We start from the raw sequence: 22,296 nt of genomic DNA on the forward strand, positions 1-22,296 counted from the left end.
TGACTGTGTGTGGATACAATTCTCTATAAAGACCATCGAGCACCCCAGTTTGGTCTCTGCTTGTGCTGCTGTCTATCTTGTTGCCACGGCTACACTTTTGAGCCTTGATGCTTTTCAGGCTTATTCAAGTGGAAGCCATCCCTCCTTCCCCACCACCAGTGCGTGAGTTGTGTGGCCTGTTAAACAAACATATATGCATGACACATACACTCACTCCATCATGTCAACAAAGAGGTCACCGATGAGGTCAGTCATTAAGGGCCGCAGATAGACATGGATGAGTCACATGACCCTGCAGGATTGATTATTGACAGTCGCTGCAGTGCATATGTGTCAGCTGATGTGCAGCACAACTGCTGTATGTTGAGCTGTTAGCTGGCAGAGACATTTTCTTTACCATCAATAGTATTTTTCTTTCATTTATAAATCTTTCTGTAATCGCACAAATACCAGAAAGTGAGCTCATAATAATAATTTCAACAGCGAAACAATGTTCAGGTGGAAAAACACTCGCTCTCTCTTAGGATGATGGATCACTGCTAAACTGCGGCTTGTTTATGATGTCCACAGGCTTGGCAACTGATTAAACACTTCCAAGTCTTGGTGGAAAATGACATCTTACCTCATAGAAGAAATGTAAAACCTGCTTGTATTCAAAAACACTTCTTGTTCTCGACCCCTGCTGTTCAACGCAGCCGGATTCCATTCTGCTCGCTTGTGTTTTCCAGATCCGTCTGTATGCCAGGCCCGATGCCATTTCCAGCGGAGCAGGTGACTACGCGCTCCACATCACCAAGAGGCTTTTGGGATTTTACCAGGACTACTTTCAAGTCCAGTACTCGTTGCCTAAGCTGGGTAAGTTGCTTGTATAATCCCTCCTCAGAACAAAGTTTGGTGTCTCATTGAGATGTGTGGATTAGTGATGCTCTTCAGTGAGCTGGCAGGGTGTTTTTTTGGTTCATCGAATTCAGTTGAGTCGAATTCTGTATTTGAAATCTGTGATGGAGATTATGAATTGGTGAGCCTCCTGGTAACCGCTTTTGGTTAAGGTTTGGTTGAAGACTGAAGCTGTCAATTGTCAATGCTGCGATCCATGAAAGTGTTCGAAAGTTTGAAAGAGGTCGACTTGTGTTTGTCAGTGTTACAACTTCTTGGTTTTTGTTTGTTGTTACCTTGGTAAATTACAGACGACGCGCCGCAGGTGAAATTCATGAACACACATGCATTCTCATACCAAAGCAATTCCAGATTATTTCGAGAAATGTCTTCTTTTGTATTGTTGGTACAGTCAAAGACACAATCTTTTCAGCAGGACCAGCGAGACCAAACATGGTGGCATTCTGAGGACAGATCCACCATTGTGAAGAGCGACAGCCAGAAAAATGCAAATGTTTCCACTGTGCAACTGAACAAGGTTGGCAGACTGATCTTGGCCAACTTCTGAATGTCTTGCTCTGGAAAGTATAGTATAATGGACACTGTGTCTCCTCTCCTGGCTGTAATAGCGAGGGAAAAACTAACATTTATCTCTCAGTCTTGGTCATAACATGAAGACTAGATCATCATAAAGTACAAATGGCAAAAGGGCACTTCAGTAAGCAGGGTGCCGGCAGATCAGAGCTCTGCTTGGTTCCAGCTCCAGCCTCATGGGAGTAGACGAAGTAGAGATGTGAATGAATGTTTCCTCATGATATCTGAACACGTTGAAAACAAATGATGTGGATGATGGTGTTATATTTAGTTGCCTCAAAGTTCATCCAGACAAAACACCCATCTCGTACCTAAGTAAAATAGCAACTAGATGATTTGTATTTGCCTCTACTGTAACTGGGTCTCATTTGGGCAGCAAATGGCGTGAACTACTCTAAGTACTTGTGATGAAATATCCCTGGCGACCGCATCTGGATCTGTTTCAGCTTGGCTGTTCATATTCTCTTCCTTACTCGTCACAGGCCAGTGGAGGGCAGCTGGAGTGATTTATTGACCACACCGCGCTTAAAGCAGACACGTGGTTTTGTGAAGTGGTCCGGACCACAGGACCTGACAGCAACTTCAGCCTGGCCCCATTAATGCCGTTAATATCGGCGTAAAGGTCACGACGCAAATGTCAAACGTGACCTGAGCCAAAACAAACACGCTGCTTTGAATGAAGGTGAGGTGATGAATGAACAGCAAGAGGAAGGGGGCGCCTGACATGTACAATACGGAGCCACTGTGATCACATTAGGTGGCTTTGGTGCGGAGGGGGATCAGGAAACGCTCCGTCGGGACACGGCTAATTGATTGGCAGGACGGAGAGGTAAAACAAACAATTACAAGGGCAGGCAAAGATGAAATATGGCCAAATGAGTTCTGACAGGTCTGACAGGAGTCATTAACTTGGAGAGGTAAGGAGGGAATAGAACCGCTACAAATGTGATCATAAAAATTTTTCAAGAGGCAACAAAGTACTGACACGAAAGCAGAAACGCTTCTAGACGCATATGTCTCCCTGACTTTTGTTCCCCTTACGTGCCTCATTTGAGGCCGGTGAGTGTGTTTCAAACCTTTTTTGTCACGTACATGAATATTTCATTTCTCTTTCCTGAGCACCAGGAACTGGTACTTTATTGCTTAGTACACATTACTGAGTCTGGGGTGTTTGTCGCCCATTACAAGTTTGTACCGTTGACATCCATTATGGGACAGACAACAGTGAAAAAAGCAAGTGCAACGCTTCCCAAATAAGTTATTGTGTTTACCAACATGTATTAGATTATTTCTATCAAGATCTATCATTTAAACATGTAGCTTGGACATGAGCTGCCTTGCGGAGGCGCTGATATGTTCATTAAAAAAAGAAAAAAGAAGCTGCTCAGCCATATGGAGACTGGCAGTATAGCTTTAGTGATCCATGCTCAGGTTGTTTTTCTCATTAAATCTTCACTACAATTAGCCGCTGTGAGTTAATGGCTGTTCAAAATTGGAACCGTGACAGTTCAACACGAGCAGAGTCATTTACGAGATCCTACTCTCTACGGCCTGTACTGAATCCCTGATACTACAAGTGAACTTGTGAGTAATTGCTGAACGCAGTCTTCCATTTATGACGATGCATTTGTTTCGATGCTGATGTCGACGTCATTCGATGCCACAGTTATTCCTCATAACTGCGGTGTCTGTGTGTGTCGGTATGTGTATTTGAGTCTGTGTGTGTTCGGTCCCAAAGCCGCAGGGCTCCATCTGTTTCCATGCAGGGCATCAAGTTCCCCTGAGAGCAAGAAAGAGGAATGATGTGCTGTGCTACATATTTAAAGGGACAGTTGTGTGGTTCATAATCAGATGCAGAGCTTCAACACTGTAAGAGTAATCAATATTAGGTTTAAATAACATCAAATAGAGTCTGTGGCAGAATATGCAATGTAGTCTGATATTGCATATATTTGAATATCGACAAGTGCGGCTCCCCAGTCCTTCCTTTCTCATGATTCCACTCTGTAATCCATTTTGTAGCAGAGTCAGTTTAAGTGGAACTGTATTTACAAGTTAAATATCTTTCTCCCTATTGAGAGATTATTTCACACACTAAAAAAGTTACTTTGAAACTTCTAAAATAAATTGTACTAAGTATAATTTTGCATTTAGAAAGTGACCATTTTTACTGATGAACGTAAATTTGAACAATGAATGTGTTATGAGATACACAACTATTGCAGTGAATTATGGAGTTGTATCAGTGAAGGAAAACTACTGAATTATGAATCAAGTTCTAGACTTTTATGATGATTATAAATTACATTACTTCCAATATACAAAAACAAAACATTTTTGCCTCATTTTCATTTTAAAAATTGTCTCCGAAATCATAATAATTTTCAAATAAATATGTGAAATGAAATTTGCTCCAGTATCGGTCCACTTCCACTATAACAACTGCACTGATTTTGGACACAAACCATTCAAGCAGTACATAACAGGCACCTGAGACAGTACAGGGCTTCGAATGTGTGTGTATGAATGTGTTCATATATATTTGCGTGTGAAGATTGATGTTGTAAAAATTTGCAAATTAAGCTCATATATACATTTGATTTTTTTTTTAAGGTTATATGAGGAATTTAGTAAGGTAAGCTAAGGTAAGGTAAAAAAAAATCCAGTTATTATAGTTATAAATGTAGGGGAAAAAAAACTGTGGAAATCAGAATATGGGTGGAAATGCTGCTTGGTGGGGGTCTGCGCTCTCTGAGCACATTACCAGTTTTGTTATCTGTACTGCTTCAAAGGCGCTTACTGAAAGAAATAATATCTATACTTTCCTTATTATTTCTGTCAAACCTGCAGGGAATCATTGCACAGCAGGCAACAGCTGCAGGTCACACAACTCGGTGTGGAATTATCTACTGTGTTATGCAGATATATGAAATATTGGTATATATCTATGGTGGATACAAATCACACTTGCCGCATTAAAACAAAAGATAAAAGTGTTATTCCGTGGATTCCAAAGGATCCAAAGGCAGCCATCTTTCACGATGTTATGAGGTTGCAGGCATCTATACAATAAAGCAGAGACAAATACATGAATACATTCTTTTATATCCTGTTACACAATGCTGCCTGGTCGTGCCCCAGATGGAGTTTTAATTTTGTTCCAGAGGCCAGACCCATCCAACTTGGTGAAACTGAACTTATTTACAGGTCTGCACTTTAGTTCAATTCTTACCTCAGCATTTTCAGCGCTTCTCAGGGTCCCAATATACCAGTAGCTCTCTGACTATCTGGACTGTGGCACATTTAATGCATCTTTATATTGCAAAAGGGGGTTTTAAGTATCATAAAGAAAATGCTCATGACTGTCCTGACCCCTCCACAAACATACAGGGACTCATAAAAACCAATGAAAGGCTAAAAATACGATATGCAGTGCTGATGTTGCGTCAGGCGAGTGGTGATAAACCCTCAACTAGTGGTGAGCAATATGACAAAATCCCATGCACAGTCGAATCATTTTTCTATCGCCATTTCATCAATTCAAGCGGCTTTGCAGTGTTGTTTAGGCTGTTATTTCCGCAAAGAAAATACCATTCTGTGGACTCTACGTTTGTGGTTCAGTGACATTACCCCTCTATGTTCGTCACTGTTATGAAATGTTATGCAATTCACACACTGAACTATGGGCCGTCCATGATGGCGTGCAGTGCTTTGCAGCTTTGTTGCATCGAGCGGTCCATTATATCAACTCTATCTGTCTGTGATGCTACGAACACATCAGGGTTCTACAAGAGATTTCAAACTACCTCAACACCTCTTTGGCCATTATGATGATTTTATTATTACTACAGTAATGCCCAACATTAGGTTTCATCATATAAAGTTTCATCATAAAACAGTCAAATTCACCAACTTCACCAATTTTAATACCAGCCACTTATGAGCATATGAAATATGATACCTGATACACAATAGTTAATTTTTCTCTCTGCCTTGTTGCACACCGTTCCTAGTTGGTGGGACCCCTCACTGACCATGGCAATAAATTCTATTCTGATATTCTGTTCGGGAAAAAAGGGAGCAGTAATGATATAAGAAGGTACATATTGTGAAAGAAGAATTTCTTTTCATATCACTGATCCTATCTATCTATCTCTCTCTCTCTCTCTCTCTCTCTCTCTCTCTATATATATATATATATATATATATATATATATATATATATATATATAAGAAATAGAAGAAAATATTGTTGGTATTGACAAATATTGTTTATATTGACTGATGCAAGTTTGCCAAGTGAAAAATGCAATGCAAATGGTTTACACTTCGAGAGGTCACAGTAAAATGGAAGTAATGGCCTGACTTTCTTAGAAAATAGTTCTTCATTATTAAGCCAAACTTGATGTCAGCAGATCTCCTCACATTGTTTCTGTTTCGCTACTCACAGGGACTTCATATGGATCTTCTAACCTTACAACTTTAAGATTTTTTTAGTAACTTTTAAAGCCGGCATTGACACTGTTGAACTGTTGACCCCTTACGAGCGAGCAGGACTCTCAGATCCGCAGTTGGGTCTAAGCTGGTTCTTGTAGATTTAAATCGTGATTAAAACCTCTCTTCAAAACTCACTTTTATGATGAAACATCAGCTAAACACGGTATTATTATTATTATTATTGTCATATAACATATTTATAGGATTCCAAATGAAAAGGGTTGTCTCACATGTGGTGCTAGAAATACTTAGAGTCATTTCAAATTTCACTTGGCCAAGGTCTTGGCAGCAAAATGAAGTTTGAATATGAAGTTCAAGGCCTCAGATAGATGGTTTGTTCTGGTCATATGAAGTTGGGAGCAGAATGTGTCCCCTCAAACTCAATGCAAATTTAATTTCAATAGTGCTGCTAATATTGGGGAGATATTGGGAGAAGTGAACAAACGCAAGATGCATGAATACATCTTAAAAGTCTTTATGTGGTGACCTTGGAGCTGTTGATCATTTTGAGACAAATAAATGAGAAACATTTCTCTGTCTTATGTTTTAATCATGTCTCTCTTGACAAAGGTTGGAACTGACAACTTGGAACTGATATTTCACTCTGGAGTGAGGATGAGATGCACCACGTTCCTTTTACTCCTTATTCCTTTCGACTTCAATCCCAGATATAGTCGAACGTCTTCACTTACCACATAGTTCTGAGCCCCAGACTGGGATTTCAATTCTTTTTTCCTGCACTTGAGACAGCAGCAAAGAGCCTCTCAGGGCGTCCGTAGGAATATTCTTTTTGCGCTTCTTGCAGCAGCAGAACAAGAAGGCTCAGGTGATCCCACTGTCAAGAGAATTACATTGAATATCTGAGCATCTCAGAATGCACATGTGTGTGAACATGCCAAGTGGACTAATGTGTTCTACTCCATCTGGGATCCATAGAGACACACAGACATAACTGCCTGAGGTCTGACACACACACACACACACACACACACACACACACACACAAGAGAGGCACACCTACATCGCTCAAGTTGTGTATCTTTTCATCTTTTCTTCTCATCCCTTTTTCTTCCCTTTCCCTCTTTCTCATGCCGTTGCCTCGGGGTGACGCAGTAACAGATGGACTAAACTAAAACACACACTCTTGCACAATAGTACACACACTGGAGGCTGCAGGCCAGTCAGCTGTCTGCCTGCTGCTGCCTCCGAAATGCTCCAGTCAGCTGCCTCATTCGGAGTCACTTGTAAGAACTTGAAGATGTTGCTTGCTCTGCAGTAACTTCATAGTTTTATATAAATGTACGCACTCCTACACAATATGCTCAACTTAAATTCCAAATGCTGCACCTCCAAGGTACCAAATTTCCTGCTTTATGGAAATGTGTCATGGAATGTTTGCAATTTTTGCAAGTGGTACAGATGTGAGGACTTGGTTGCAGATTATTCAATTTGAGGAAAAAGGTTAGCGGTAAAATACATCAGCGTTGCGTTTACAAAGTAAAGTCACGATGATAGGGCTGGACTTGAGTTCAAGTGCTAGACAGACTGGCTTTGTCCTTTGGGAAAAAGGATGGCATTCAGGTCTGAGTAATGAAGTTATTATACCACATTTGTTTCTGTATTTGTGTGAGTGTCTGTGCTGCCACTGTCGGGTTAATAAATCTGTCATTTGTAAGCTGCTGACCTTCATAGTTAGTTGGCTCTTGTTCACCCACTCAACACTCTCACAGGTGTTCTCTTGCCTATATATATATATATATATATATATATATATATATATATATATATATATATATATATATATATGTATATATATATATATATATAGAGAGAGAGAGAGAGAGAGAAAACCATCTTTTATGAGGAAAAGTTAACAAGTGGAATGTTCCCTTGTGAGAACGTCTGGCCCTTTTTGTTGGAGACCGACATATTATTTCCATTTTTATCTGAGGTCTTGATAACTGCTGCCACAAGAGATCTCCTTTCATATGAAGTTTAATGGCCGCTGCGATAGCACCTGTTTAATGGAACAATAACCGCCGTGACTGGGCTCTTTAATTAGAAGTAGAATATGTGACATTACAAATACAGTTGGATCAGATCAGACGATTTGACTCCACACTGGGATTTAGAGACACACTGCGCTGTCTTTATGCTGCTGGCACAGAACAGAATGAAAATAAATGAAGATGTTATCACCGTTATCACCCAGCAAAGTCTTTTAGCAACAATTTCCCTGTGCGACCTCACAGCTGAAAGGTAATTTGGATTTTGGTCAGCAGTTCAGAGGACAGAATGGATGAAAGCAGGATTTTTATTTATTTATTTTTAATCCAAATGTCCTTTTGAAAACCGTTTCATGGTAAAGAGCCAGTGGTGGAAGCTTTATGACTGGCAGTTAGAACCATCTATTCATAGATGGTTAAAGAAAGAGTTGCTGTCTGCAACTAAATGTCCTAGATTCAGAGGAGATATTTGAGAATTATCTTTTTTTAGAGAAGAAAATCTGTTCATCTCCCAGGAAATTAGGAGTAACACCTTAATCAGGAACACTGAAATGGAATCATATCTCTGGCATTAAGAGAACACATTAGCGCTGCGGGTGTCACAAATGAAGCTCATGATAACAATGAATTAAGAAATGGAGGTGTTCAGTCTGAATCTAGCATCGACGACTGCTCCTCATTTGTCCAAGTGAAAGGCTGAATTACTTTCTCTTACATGTTGGTGTTTAATATTGAGATGTTGACTTCTTCACAGAATCCACCCATGACACAAGCCTGGGGCAGCTTATACTCTTCAGCAGTCCGTCGCATGCTACACGGAAACAACCATCCACTCACACACATACCTACAAACAGATAACAGTGGACAGTAAGGTCATTGATATACGTGTGCATGTTTATATAACATTTTTTTTTTTTACATTTTTTATAATTTTAACATCTTTGCATGTATCCGTATTCAACTATATGCTACATATAACATGCTATAATATACTCTATTACACGGAGAAGATTATTTTTTTCTGTTGGGTTCATTTATTTATAAATTTACCATTTAAAAATGTATATTTTATTCATTTCCCTGCAACCATTATTATTGTCCTTTTAGTGTCCATCTTGCTACAAGAGAATTTTGTATGGTTCACCAATATGCATGCTAATAGTTTGCATGTGCTAAAGCCAGTGTTGGGACTAACGCACTATTAAGTAACGCATTATAGGAACTACATTAGCTTTTGTAATAAGGAGTGCCATAACGCGTTCCTTTAGCGCGTTTATCATTACTGTGATTTAACCATGCTTGTTACTTGTTACTTCGTATTCACAACTCAACAAAAGCATGGTCCATTAAACGCATGAAAAGCTTCCGTGGTGGACGTGGGGCATGTGAAAACAGTAATGGCTGCCATCAATGACCGTCCAGCTGTGGGATTCCCATTGTGGATGTTTTCTCATTATGTTTCCATTTTAGCCGCAAAAGACCAGAGGAATATTCTAGTGGCGGCAAGCTATGTGGCAGCTCGAAAACACGTCCAAAATGAGCATTTCCAATCTGGCAAAACATTTTCAGAAAGCGCACGCGTCGACCCAGCTCGTGGAAAAAGAGCTCGAAGCAGACGCTGTGAAGGTTCGCTGGTCTGACGCCACAGGAGAAGCCACTGCAGCCAAACAGCAGAAGCTTGACTTCGGGACGCCTGTTGCACAGCCTTCATCTCAGAAGCAGTTGAACACACTAGTAGCAGCGAGGTATGTTGTGGAAGACATGGTGCCTATCGCAGCTGTGGAGTTGTCACTGCAGTTCATGTTTCCAGTTGGTACAGATATGTTGCTGTTGAGATGATCCTCAGCATCGGTTTGGCACTATTGTTTGTTCTACTACTAAGTGTTCTGTAAAAGAGTTGATTATTTTGCACTGCTAAAAGTATAGTTTCTCATCTAAATGATCACAATAAATATGCCCATCAAAGGTTTCAATATTGTCATTTCGTTCACCTGCCATTGAACCTATAGGTCACTAAATGGCGACTTTGTAATCTTATTACACTTGAAGTGGGTTAGAACTTATAGATCAATAGATGGCCTTTATTACCTGACTATCTAGTTTAGCAGGCCACACAAATAATGATAATTCTGTTCCAGTGTTGCTGGTTCCTGACCCAGCCCAATGACTGTGAGTGTTCCAAGATGATTATGTTTGAGCTCCGCTACAGTTTTTAAAAAAAGTTACTTTTGCTAGTAACTAGTTACTTTGAAAGTAATGAGTAACTTGACGTAACAAAGTTACTTTTCAATGAGGTAACTAGTAACTGTAACTAAGTTACTAATTTAAAGTCACTTGCCCAACACTCGCTGAAGCTAACACTAAAGCTTTGTAGTTTAGCTTCTGTATCCCAGTTACAACTTTTTGCTGCAATGACGATGCACTGTTGAATTTTCTTGGAAGAGAATATGGAAGTTCTCACAGTCCCACTTCAAAGGTGTTAAATCAACCTTCATTTTAAAATGTTGTTTCACATTCTACTGTGTTCCCCAATGCTCTAGGCAGTATGTCATGTAAAACAGAGTTGGGGTTAGGGTTACACTTGAGGCACTGGGTATTCAATTCATATACTTCTTGTATAGACTATACCTCACATGAGCATGTGTTTTACGTATGGTGTGTGCTCGTTGGCACCATGAGTAAAACATATGGACACATTAAGTGCTATATAAAATATAGCATCAAGTTTGGCGATCGTCACTATCTGCACGTCCAAAACTCAACCCCTCCTTTTGGATGTCATGCAGGAGCAGACACATTCCACTCCACCTTTCACACTGACGTCAACATCCCAAGCAGGAGACTGACTTCCGCATCAATACTGGACATGAAAGTCCACTTGATGTGTCTATGGAGGGGGAAGCCTTCAAGTCTTGCTTGAAGCAACGTGACGTAAGAGCTTTGATAAACCACAGTTGACATGGTTTTGACAAAATTGACAGCATAAAATGCTCATGAACTAATGTAACTAATTTAGCAGCGTGCACTCACACACAATTTCATAAATGAACACTGGTGAAAAAAAACATGCAATTCCCTAAGATATTGCCCACCCTGGCTTGAGAGACGGAAAATTCCACCAAAGGACGAAATGTCAAAGACAAGCTTTTTAGTTTCCAGAATCAGTAGAACTTTCTACTGTTCCACATGGTCTGCCTGAATGAGTCAAGTTTTCACATCATACTCTGATTGGAGCGTCTTAAAAAACCCATTTGGGCGAACATGTGGAAGCATTGTTGTGTTGCTTCCACAACAGAGGATTGAATTAGCAGTGATGAGTAGAACCTCACAGATACGCAGTGCTCTCTCAGATAGTGGTCTTTAGAACCAATTTCTCTCAGCAAAAGACTGGAACCTGTCTGGATAACCGCTTCAGCGATGACACCCATCTGGCAAGGGCTCGGAGAAGACACAATTGAACGCTACTTGGTGTATTTCACTCTCACTTCGAGGCAGCTGACGGTGGACATAGAGCTGTGAAACACTGCAGCTACCAAGGACAGTCTGTAGGAAAAATGACGGGAAGATGAATCCGATAACAAGTCTAGAAGGGAGATAAAGAAATATAACCTGACCAAGTTCACTTGAGGTCGCGGATCAATGGAGGTATTGATTGATGGTGTGAGTGGATCCTTCCGTGTCAGCGCTAATGAAGCGTCGCAGGGTTCAAACAAAAACCTTTGCCTTCAGTGGATGTGCGCTAAGCCTGTGAGGGGGGTTCAAACTCTCAACGGACAGTACGCTGAAACGGGATTTGAGGAAGCGTGGTGCAGATTCCTAAAAGGCAAAAGCCACAGTTATCTGTCATGAATCACACTCCTCTTTAAAAGCCATTCGAGCGGCAACATGATGATTTCAGCTGTGCTTTTATGTTGTGATGTGAACTGATGCCCCCATTGTTCCGTGACCTTCGTAGCTCGATGAAGATCAGGCTGCCGGGCTGTGGAATGTTGAGAGAAGAACCGTCATACCTTTGAAAACACTGGAAGATGTATTGTGCAAAATATTTCAATTCTCTTTTTAAGGAACTTGTTTTGTCACTTTTAAGCACAGTCTGAAACTGTTTTTTTTTTCATTTATTGTTGAAGCTCACTGTAAAGAAGCACTAAGTTGTTAATGCAGTCATTGCTTTTTAAATGAATAATAATTCTCTCTGTCTCTCTCTCTCTCTCCCTATATATATATATATATATATATATATATATATATATATATATATATATATATATATATATATATATATATATATATATATATTGGGGATGGGGTTTGATTAAAAAAATCTAATTAATGAGAGAAATTGTGATTCATTCATCTCAATTTGTTTAATGGTATAAGAATATTTGCCCAACAAGCCACATTTTTCAATTTGAATGAATCTGGTATATTACTGAATCAAATGATGGATCCATACATACATACAACAACAGAATATTGTTTATTTTGCATCAGTTTGACAATGGCACCATAAATCACGATGGTGGCTATATTCAAGTTTTCATATCACCTTATTTAAACTAAAGCTCTTTTCATGTCCTGAAAATATTTGTATAAGAATTTCAAGTACATTCAGAGTAGTGGAAACCCTGGCCATTGTGTAGCAGAAAACCTCCCTGAACAAAAGCCAACAGATGCTTTTGTTTGCTTTTGTTCAGGGATTCCTCCATGTTTGTTGTTGTTGTTATCATCCTAGCTGCCACGTGTCTTGTGCATCAGTGTGATCAGTGGACCAGGAACTCTGCACTTACAAAGGTTCCCTGTTGTCTGGAGAGCACACTGTTTTTTTGTTTAATTTTTGTTTTTTGTTGTAATTAATTAATCGTAATAATGTTGTAATTAATTATTCATAATGAACTTGTTAAAGTCCCACCACTAATATGCATATATAGTAGAGAATTATATATATATTAGAAATTGAGTTCTATATATGAGAACAATTATGCTAAATGAAATTTGAATTCACTGTTTTATTCTAGCCATTGTGTGTGGTTAGTAATGCAGCGCATGTGAATGCAAGGCATGGGTGTGTTCATCTGTCCATGGCAACAGGTCATTTCAGTTCCTTAAACCAGGTTGAGGAGGAGGGCACAGCTTGGCACAGCCGACTAAATCCAGAAGCTTGTGGGTGTACGGAGCAGAGATAGCAGGTGGTGTGGATTGGGGGAGGCAGGTGGAGCGAGAAGCTGACTCAAGCTTCTGGTCTGACTCACGCAGAGGTAAACATGAGCTCTGGGACGAAGGTTTTCAGTCCGTGATGTCCATTACGATACTTGTGAGGTCAGTGAAAGAAGCAAAGTTGAGATAAAGCAGGAAGAAGATGCGGACATCTTGGGTCAAGTGAGTGAGTTCTTAACATGTGAGTGGGGACAATTGGAATAGTCACCTCAGCATACTGAGCTGACTCAACAAAGAGAGGAATGCAGATGATTAATGAGAGAATGTTTGTCGAGTGGAGTGAGGTCGAAGGAGAAGTCCACCAGCGTGCTGAATCCTAAAGTGAACATGGAGCGATTCATCACCAAGGTGCCGCATCAGCACATAAACCATCAAGTGGTCGATGAGATTTGGGTCCATATTTTGCTGTAGAAATTGTAGGATGAGGCCTGTCCCTATGGTCAAGATCATTGCTTCACCCTGCTTAATGCTCAACTCAAGAGTGTTTCTGAACCTCCCTACTTCAAGTGCTCCCAGACCTGTGACTCACACAAAACAATCTGATCATCCATTGGGGTTGAAGAAGAGGGAACTTAAGTGAGACCTGGAGAGAGCATTGTGCAGACCCACTGCGAAGGTGTTTTTTCAGTCACAAGCTCTCATTTGTCTCTGTTTCACTCGAAGGGATTGAGAGTGGCTCGAGGAAAGGTTTAATGGAACAAAAGGTTTGACTCTGCGTCATTTTGTGGAGCCCAGGCAACAAATAAAATCATCTGTCAATAAAAAGATGATTGACCTCGGGCCAGAGCAGCTCAGACTGTGAACCATTTGAGGCTCCTCGTGGTTTGACTGATCCCTGCAGTGCGCTGTCCAGACTTTCTGCCCACAGATTCCTGTGATATGACAGACAGCAGAGAGGAGCTCGAACTTGTATGGAAAAGCACATGGCAAAAGAAACGTAGCCGATGAGAAAATGCATTTTGTTCGTAATAATGTAACAGAAATACTCTGGGCAATTGGTGGTATCACACAGGTCATAAGGTTTCTGTGGTTTCAATCATGGCTTCGTGGTCTACGCCTTGCTGTGCAGTGACTAATGTAATGAGTGCTTTGGGTCAGCAGACTGAGAACAACAGCTGGCATGTTAACGCTCAGTCACATCACGTCTGTTTGAAGTCTAGTAATCTATTCTGTTGGATATTTTCTGTTGAGGACAGCCCACTGAATTACTCATTTATTATCTCTCAGTTTGAATTGCTGTCAAGAAGAAAGTCAGCATGTGGACATGTTGGCGATGTTTCAGTCTTCTCCTTTGGCGTTGTGTTTGCCCCCAATAAAATATACAATATCATCATTTTGTCTCAAAGAACCCAATAAATGTGCTGTGTTTGAGACGCGGAGCGGGACCCGAGTACAGAAATGGAAGAATTACAGGCGGCAGACAGCCGGTCAAATACAATAGTTAAATTTTAAAAAGGTGTCACAGAACCGCGAGAACGAAACAAGCAAAGTCTGTAAAAAGAGAGAACAAACACAATGAACAATAAAACACAAACTGATCGACCAAGGTCGTCAAAACGAACGCACAAACCAAGGAGAAGCAATAACAAGGAGAAAACCAGGAAGCCACGTGGAGCAGATAAACAAAGGACAGGCAAAATACAAAACTCAGAGCACCAGGGTTTAGAAAAGGTAAACAAAGACAAACAACAGCTAGAGAGTAATTGAACAGCATGAATTACCAGTGATACAAAAGGAGTTGATCTGGCACACGTTGCTGGAGTCCAGGTGTTCTTATGCTCCGAATATTAGAAGATGATTGCTCCAGACGTGTGCCACAAACATGAAGGAAGGAGGGAGAAACCAAACGGGGATCAAATAAAAGCGGATCATGACAAGATGTCATCTGTTACAAAGGTTAAAAAAGCCAGTAAAATGGATCGTATCGCCACATAAGGGGTTATACAACAAAAGCATTCTCAACCAGACTCTCTCAATATTGCTTGAAACTTTACATTTAGAACGTAGATGAGAGAAATATTCAACACCACATAGATAAAAAAAAATGGATATTTACAAAAGCAGTTTAAAATAATGCGTTCGAAAGGGAATTCAGTCAAAGCTGGCCAAGGAGATTGTTTGTGCTTCAAGGACAAAAACACTGCCACCAGGTATTCTCCGCTGTACACCTCGCAGAGAATAAGTGTGACATCTTGATTTGTAGAGTTGCAAATGCTGGCTGCGCTAAAAATCTCCTCACTCATCATAGTTTTCTGAAACTAAAATGAAGGTGGCTTCAGAGCAGTTAAAAACAAAGCTCACGTTCGTCTTTTTTTAATGGTGAGTCCAAGTGAAACAGGCACTAAGCAACATTAAAAGCAAACCCAACAAATCACCCAAGCACTTTCTCCGCTTTCTGATCATATCAGAAGTTTTATCACAGGCCGTCTCACTCCCCACAAACCGCTAAGTTTGCTGATAATATCGTCTAATTCTGTAAAGCGGAGATTAGCATGACAGTTTAATGACCCCTCTTCACTGGAGGGATTACGCCGTTTACCCTTTATCGGGGTGCAGTGCGAGTCGGCACTGCATTCGGTGATGTTCCACTGCTGGACAACATCACCAAACACACACCACCCAACGTTCCTGGTGGCTCATTCATTTCCTTCATCATGGATAAAGGGACAAATTAGGACACGTGTCGCTGATCTAATTACATCCTGTCATTGTCATACTCCTCTCTGTTTGGAAGGCGTGTTCTGGTTCTGGAGTGAGGATCACAGACCCCCCTGAAGCTTACAAATTGAAAGGTTGCGATCAGAAGGATTGCTGTTTTGATCCAGATTTCATCCGTTCTGGCTGACATGGTTGATCTGTTGGATGTTTTGACTTAAATATCTGCTCCGAACAACAAGCAGATATTTGCTTCCTCTTTGTGTGTTAATGAGATCTCAGTGGACTGGATCTCATGAGAGGTTTTTATCGTTCTATTATTCCAATGAAAACATCAAATGGATGTTGTGAGGACATGGAAAGTGGGGCTCTTGTAGTAAAGGTAACATCACTGGCATCACTTAACATCTTTCATATAAGATGAATGTAAAGACACTTTGATGTGGTCTGAAAAACTCAAAGCTAGCTGTATTAATAGGTGGACTACCAGTTCTGTGGTCTACTCTGTATGGACACACTGACTTACCGGTTTTGCTTCAGTCAAAATAAAGGGTCAATTTTGCACAAAAAAAGTTTTAAATGAAACTATGCAGCAACCAGAAGGTTGTCTTATTGGAGTAGTAGCTACTCATCTATTGCTGTGTAAGTTTGATGGAGAAACGTGACTGAAATGAAAATAAAGAAAACATAAAAGCGTAATAATCTGCTACTAACAAATGCCTGAAAGGCCATTTGCATGTGACCTTTATTCCGCATTGGAATGTGGAGCTGCTAATTAGAGAGCCAATGTCGTCCCTGCTATTTGAGACAGCCTTGCACAGACCTTCTAGAAATGGTGATCCTTAACCTGACCATGTAGGAGCCAATTAATTCATTTCTGCTGGACCACTCCTAAGAATTGTTAAAATCTTTGCATGCAGTATTGCAATATTACTTTTTAGTTCGCAATAGACAACAGCATCCCTTGTGGAGAGGGTTTTTTTTTTCCTTAGGAGACACAGTAGGGGCGGTTTCACACTGCACACTCTGTCTCGAGACAAAGCTCTTTCGGCTCAGAAGTCCATGATGTAAAGTGAGTCGGGTTTTGGCTGCGGACTTGATCCTGGCAAGAGAGCTGCACTTTCTCTCGGTAAACTCCACAGGGGGTGAACTTCTCACCTCATGTGACTCGGTGCTTGATGCCGGAAACTAGGTGTACAGCGCAACTCCACGCAAGCGTGATAGATGCCGGGCAGCAAAGGTTCTGATCGCTGTCTGGGTGGACAACATTGTTCAAAAACAACTTCTTAAGTGCTGTTGAACAGGAGTTCAGCGCAGCGGTCCGTGTTTTTGTCTTTATTAGGCTGATAAACACCTGGTGTCATTGACAGGCAGATTTGCGTAAATGAATAATGGCCTACAGTAACTGTTTTCCCTGCTGTGATGTGGCTGCAGCAGAGCTATCTGCATGAGGAGAACAGCCAGGAGAAAAGACACTGATTTTTCCCAAGTTACTGAAGATCACCAGACTATTCATTGACCATTTGTTCAACGTGCTGTGAGAGCAGTGTGGATCAATCAAGACGCTCCATATTACGCGGCTGTGAAACGTCACATTCTGTTTCAGCCATTGCGGAGGTCCGTCATCAGTTAATATCTGAAGTGACGATGACTCGTAGTGCTAAGAAGTGACTGAGAAATAAGGAGGTTAAGCTGATGGTGGAAAATATTTTGTCGCCCATCTGGTGACAACTTCCTTGAGACGTACTTCGTCGTGGGTCACAAACCAGTCAGTTTGCACAGTGCGCCACCAGCTGAGGAGAAAAAAAGGGACATCGCCTGAGGCGCAGAGGTGCGATGCTACACAGCAGCGGCCGAATCAGACTCAGCCCACCTGAGACAGAACCTGCAGTGTGAAATCGCCCTGAGATTAAGAAGGCTGCGCGTGATCAGCCCTAGATTAGTTTGGATAGTTTTGGAAGGTTGCTCCTGCGACCTGACTGTCTTGGACACCCACCAAACAGAAACTTCAGGCACTTTGGCATCGTGGTGTCATCGCTTGATTCAGGTCTGTTCAGCCGAAAGATTTGTGCAATTATTGGCCGGAAATAAATGTAATTGGACCAAGTTGGCAACAAGAACAGCTCAGAATATAGAGGTGCAGGGCACGTTAAAAACAGGCCTGTGAAATTGACATCCCAATTTTCGTGGCCATCTTTGGAAAGATTTGTTTACTCATCCAGAAAGGTGATTGCAACTTCAAGTTATAAAACCTCCTGACGGGCGCGGGAATGTTTGGCCGTCTAGATTTGTGAGAGCCTGAGTGCTCGCTCTTCGATAATGGGGAGATGATAGACAGAGGGTTCTTGTGGTGGTGGACAGAAAATCAGTGTGAGGAAAACTTCCCAGTTAGTCTTCAAGTGTTTGAAACCCCAGGGAATGTGAGATGATTTACAAAACTGAGAATGAGCGAACCGGACTGTCTGAGGCTATCACATAAATGCTTTCTTAATGTTTAGAGGATCTCAACATTATTGCATCTGAACACATTTGCAACTCACTCAAGAGTGAATAAGAGTTCTGTGTCACAGAAGGAGGAATTTGTTTCTCTCAGCGAGATGCGTTCACGTGGGGACAGTGGTTTGGGCTGTCGGCAATATATAGTTTAAAGGGGCTCTATGATACTTTTCCATGTTAAGTGTTACCTAGAGTGTTAGGAAGATTATATGTCATCTTAAAAGCTCCAGTGTGTAGCATTTTTAGTTGTTCAAAATCCAATTATGTTTCCTGTTCCCAAACGTATTCTTTAACACCATAATAAATTCCTGGAATTTCAATCGGCTCGAAATCTTACATTTGTTTATGCCTGATTCCGTAGGCACACACCAGGTTGAAATACCTTTGTCACAAGGTCAAGGCATGGAGCGGGACCCAAGTGCAGTGGTGAAAGTCACAGGGGGCAGGAGCGAGTCAAAAATAATTTTAATCATTAACAACAAAAAACACAACAGAAAGCGTCATCGAACCGGGAGAAATAGAGCAAAATCTGAATGTGCAAATGGAGTAACCAAACTGGCAGAAGTCCATAAACATGAATAAGAGTCCAACGGAAAGCGTCACCGAAACGGGAGAAACAAAGAAAACTCAAATCACAGGGAACCCAAATGCTAAAATTGCTGCTGCTGTACAGATGATTCGGAAATGAGAGTAGATAAACCAAGAGATTAAATACAAATACACAAAAGTCAAACACGACACCAAAACGTGGAGCAAAGACGACTACACGCAGGGAAGGGGGAAAAACCTGAAACAGAAAATGGACGAATCAAAACTCAAGCCTTAATAACAGGGACAACAAAAATGCACTCAGATAATCTTACAAGGCCCAAATAACAAAAAGCGCTCGGTGGTGGAACTGACACACACTCGAGGAGAAAACTAAGTGGAGAAAACAAAAGGTGAGTGACAAAAAACACTCACACACCGTATAAGCAATCAGAAAAGAGAGAGAGAACAAAGTCATGAGAGGGTGCTTTTTACCATAGGAACTCAAAGTAACCATCTGGCAACACAGTCTGGCACCAAGGTGGCTTGATTGGTTGATTGGAGCCAGGTGTGTTACTGTGAATCTGGAGGAGGTGTGACAAGGCAGGACAGGAAACTGAACAACACACAACCGGGAAATACCAAAATAAAAGCACAGGATACAGAAACATGACACTACAGGCATTTGAAATTCTTGTTTCAGGAAAAAATAGATTATGAATTATTGGTCTGTACAAGCATATAGAAATGAAGAGAAAAAAACAACACCTGCCACAGATTGTCATCACTTTTTTTTGCAGCAACCAGTTTCTGTCGCAGCACTGGTAATTACTTACGAGGCAAAACACACTATTTGCTGAAAAGCATCTCATGGACTCAAGGTGGTATAAAGCATTCACTAAACTCCAAGTTGATCTTTGATGAGTGGGGAAGTGTTACCTTGCTGTTAGCTCAGCTAACTTGAGGGCAATGACTTATCAAACAGCAAAACGCATGCTTTGATCGAGATCCTGTTTATTCAAACTTTCCTGGAACACAACATCATGTGTCAAGGTGATCTTTGGACGTCTTGCTGCTATTCAGGCTATTGAACGCGTCTTGGTTGCTTCCGAGCCGCTGAGTCCCATGTCACTGCAAGCGATAGTGTTAGAGAATTAGCTTGACAATGTTCTTGCTTTTTCTCGGTGGGAACCCTGTCTTTTTGTTCGACACCTCCTGGAGCCACTCAGAGAAACCTTTGAGGAGGAAAAGCCCTTCATAATGGAATTCATATCACAAAATAATACGGCTAATTGAATTCCCAGCTATTATGCAGAGGCCTGTGAAGGTAATGGGCGTTTTCTGGTGTTTGCTCCGTCTCTTGGCCAAACTTGAACCTGGTAAATTGTCAGAATCCGCTCTGCGCTGTAAAAAGACAGAACCAAATCGGCCTGAAGGTTCTTTCACACAGCTGGACAGCACTTCAGCCAGGCGCTGACATTCTCATAATGAGCCTGATCCTTAGCCCGCAGGCGGCTCGGACAAAAGAGGATTAAGTTTATATGAATTCAATCTCGGTTAATCTCATAATTGCGGAGCCTTGATGACATCTTCTTTGTCGTCCTGTGATGATGGACCTCATCAGCCTCTGGTGACAAAAGCAAGTCATCCGGGTGATGAGATATAAAGAATAGATGGTGGGTCGTAGCGTTGCTCCGCTCACCTTCAGAATAGCGTGCGGTGAGATTGTCTGTTTCAAAAGTAATGACAAAGACAAGTGTAAATATTACTGTTCTATTTTAAAATATATAAGGTGACATGCCTTCCTCAAAAAGTCATTGAATCAAACAATTCAGTCTTGCTGATCATTCAATATGACGAAACCATTGCCCTGTGCGAGGCGTGGTCCGAAATGGTGTCAACACACACCGCAGCAAAGTGCAAAAGAGATTGGAAGAGCAAAATACACAGCCAACAAAGATATGGTTCCAGCCCAACACACTTCAGCGCACATATAAAGAATAAAATGGATACGAAAGCAAACATGTTTGAATAAGCAGAACCAGAAAGCATTATCGCTTGACTTCACGCTCAGGAATCACGGGAGCAGGATAAACTGTAAAACATAAAAAGATAAGAAGGTGAAGCCAGGACAAAGCAGGGTAAAAACAATGAAAAATAATAAAACATAGTTGAACTTACATACTGTTGCCGACCAATTCAATACATTGTGAGAACTATCCAACGGTACTAAAGCTAAAGCCAAATTACAAGGGAGTCAGTTTGTTCTAAAATGATGGACATGTTGTTAAGGAGGCCTGTCAGTCACTTATGCTGATTTTTTTTTTTTTCTTTATTGCATGGCTTCTATTTTATTACCTGTGCTGAGGAGGTTTTTCTTTGCATTGTGTCTGTCTGTTAGCAAAGTTATGAATGTTATTCTCCAATCGATATTCCAATTGACTGTTTACCAAAATAAGGACAACATAGATAAACATTATTTTCCTGGTGAACTATACAACAAATGAGGTGAGTTAAGAAAAAGAGACAAAGACCAAGATCCAGACCAAACTGAAAACATAATGCAGAGGCACAAGTCAATTAGTCATGTAGATGTACACATTCATTTTTTAATGCAAAAAAAGGTCGTGTTTTTTGTTTGTTTGTTTTTTTTTCAAAATAAATCAAGAACAGACGTTGGGCTGCAAATAATGACTGTTTTCATTGTCGACTAATCTATCTATTTTCTAATTCGACTAATTCTAATCTTTTTTTTTTTTTTCACTTGGTGTCGACTAAGTGGGAAAAAATATATAGATTAGTCGATAACGAAAATAATCTCAGTGTACCTCCCCAGTTTGGTTCTGGTTATTTTCACTGGTGGACACTACACATACGTCCTGGAGAGACAAGTATCGTAGTAGCACGGATGTTGTATGTGTCTCTCTCTTCAGACAACAACAGCAGTTAGCTCCATGCTAACGCATGTTAGCTGTTAGCTTCAAGGGTGTCCAGCGTCACTTATCAAACATGAAACACTCTTTCATGAATGCATCATAATGTAGAAGGGCTTTAGTCACCCTAAATACGCATCTCCTTTGCTCCCAAAACCAAGCTCGGCGCTAAACTCCTCTGTGACTGTGATCAGCCAGAAGCGATGACACCAAGCCAGGAGCGTGCGAGAAAGTGAGAATCGGTCCTCTGTCAGCAACCGATTAGAGGAGAAGAAACATATACTGCCTGGCCCAAAAAAAGTGGCCACCTGGATCCTGGATCTGGGGTTGCTGCAGTTGGTGAGGTCTAGGTTCTGCAACATTATGGGCTCAAAGAATGAGGTCAGCTGACTACCTGAATATACTGACTGACCAGGTTGTTCCATCAATGGATGTTTTCTTCCCTGATGGCACGGTCATATTCCAAGATGACAATGGCAGGATTCATCGGGCTCAA

At 41.0% G+C, this 22,296-nt stretch overlaps 1 protein-coding gene across 1 annotated transcript in view; it reads left to right on the forward strand.

The window, feature by feature from the left end:
- Positions 1-22,296, forward strand: part of LOC128757289 (thyrotropin-releasing hormone-degrading ectoenzyme-like) — a 162,770-nt gene that overhangs the window by 45,801 nt on the left and 94,673 nt on the right. The window contains exon 4 of the mRNA XM_053862460.1: positions 729-855. Coding sequence (XP_053718435.1) covers positions 729-855 — 127 coding nt within the window. The remainder of the gene's footprint in view (positions 1-728; positions 856-22,296) is intronic.

This window comes from Synchiropus splendidus, chromosome 4 (genome assembly GCF_027744825.2).
Source record: "Synchiropus splendidus isolate RoL2022-P1 chromosome 4, RoL_Sspl_1.0, whole genome shotgun sequence".
Lineage (NCBI taxonomy): Eukaryota > Metazoa > Chordata > Actinopteri > Syngnathiformes > Callionymidae > Synchiropus > Synchiropus splendidus.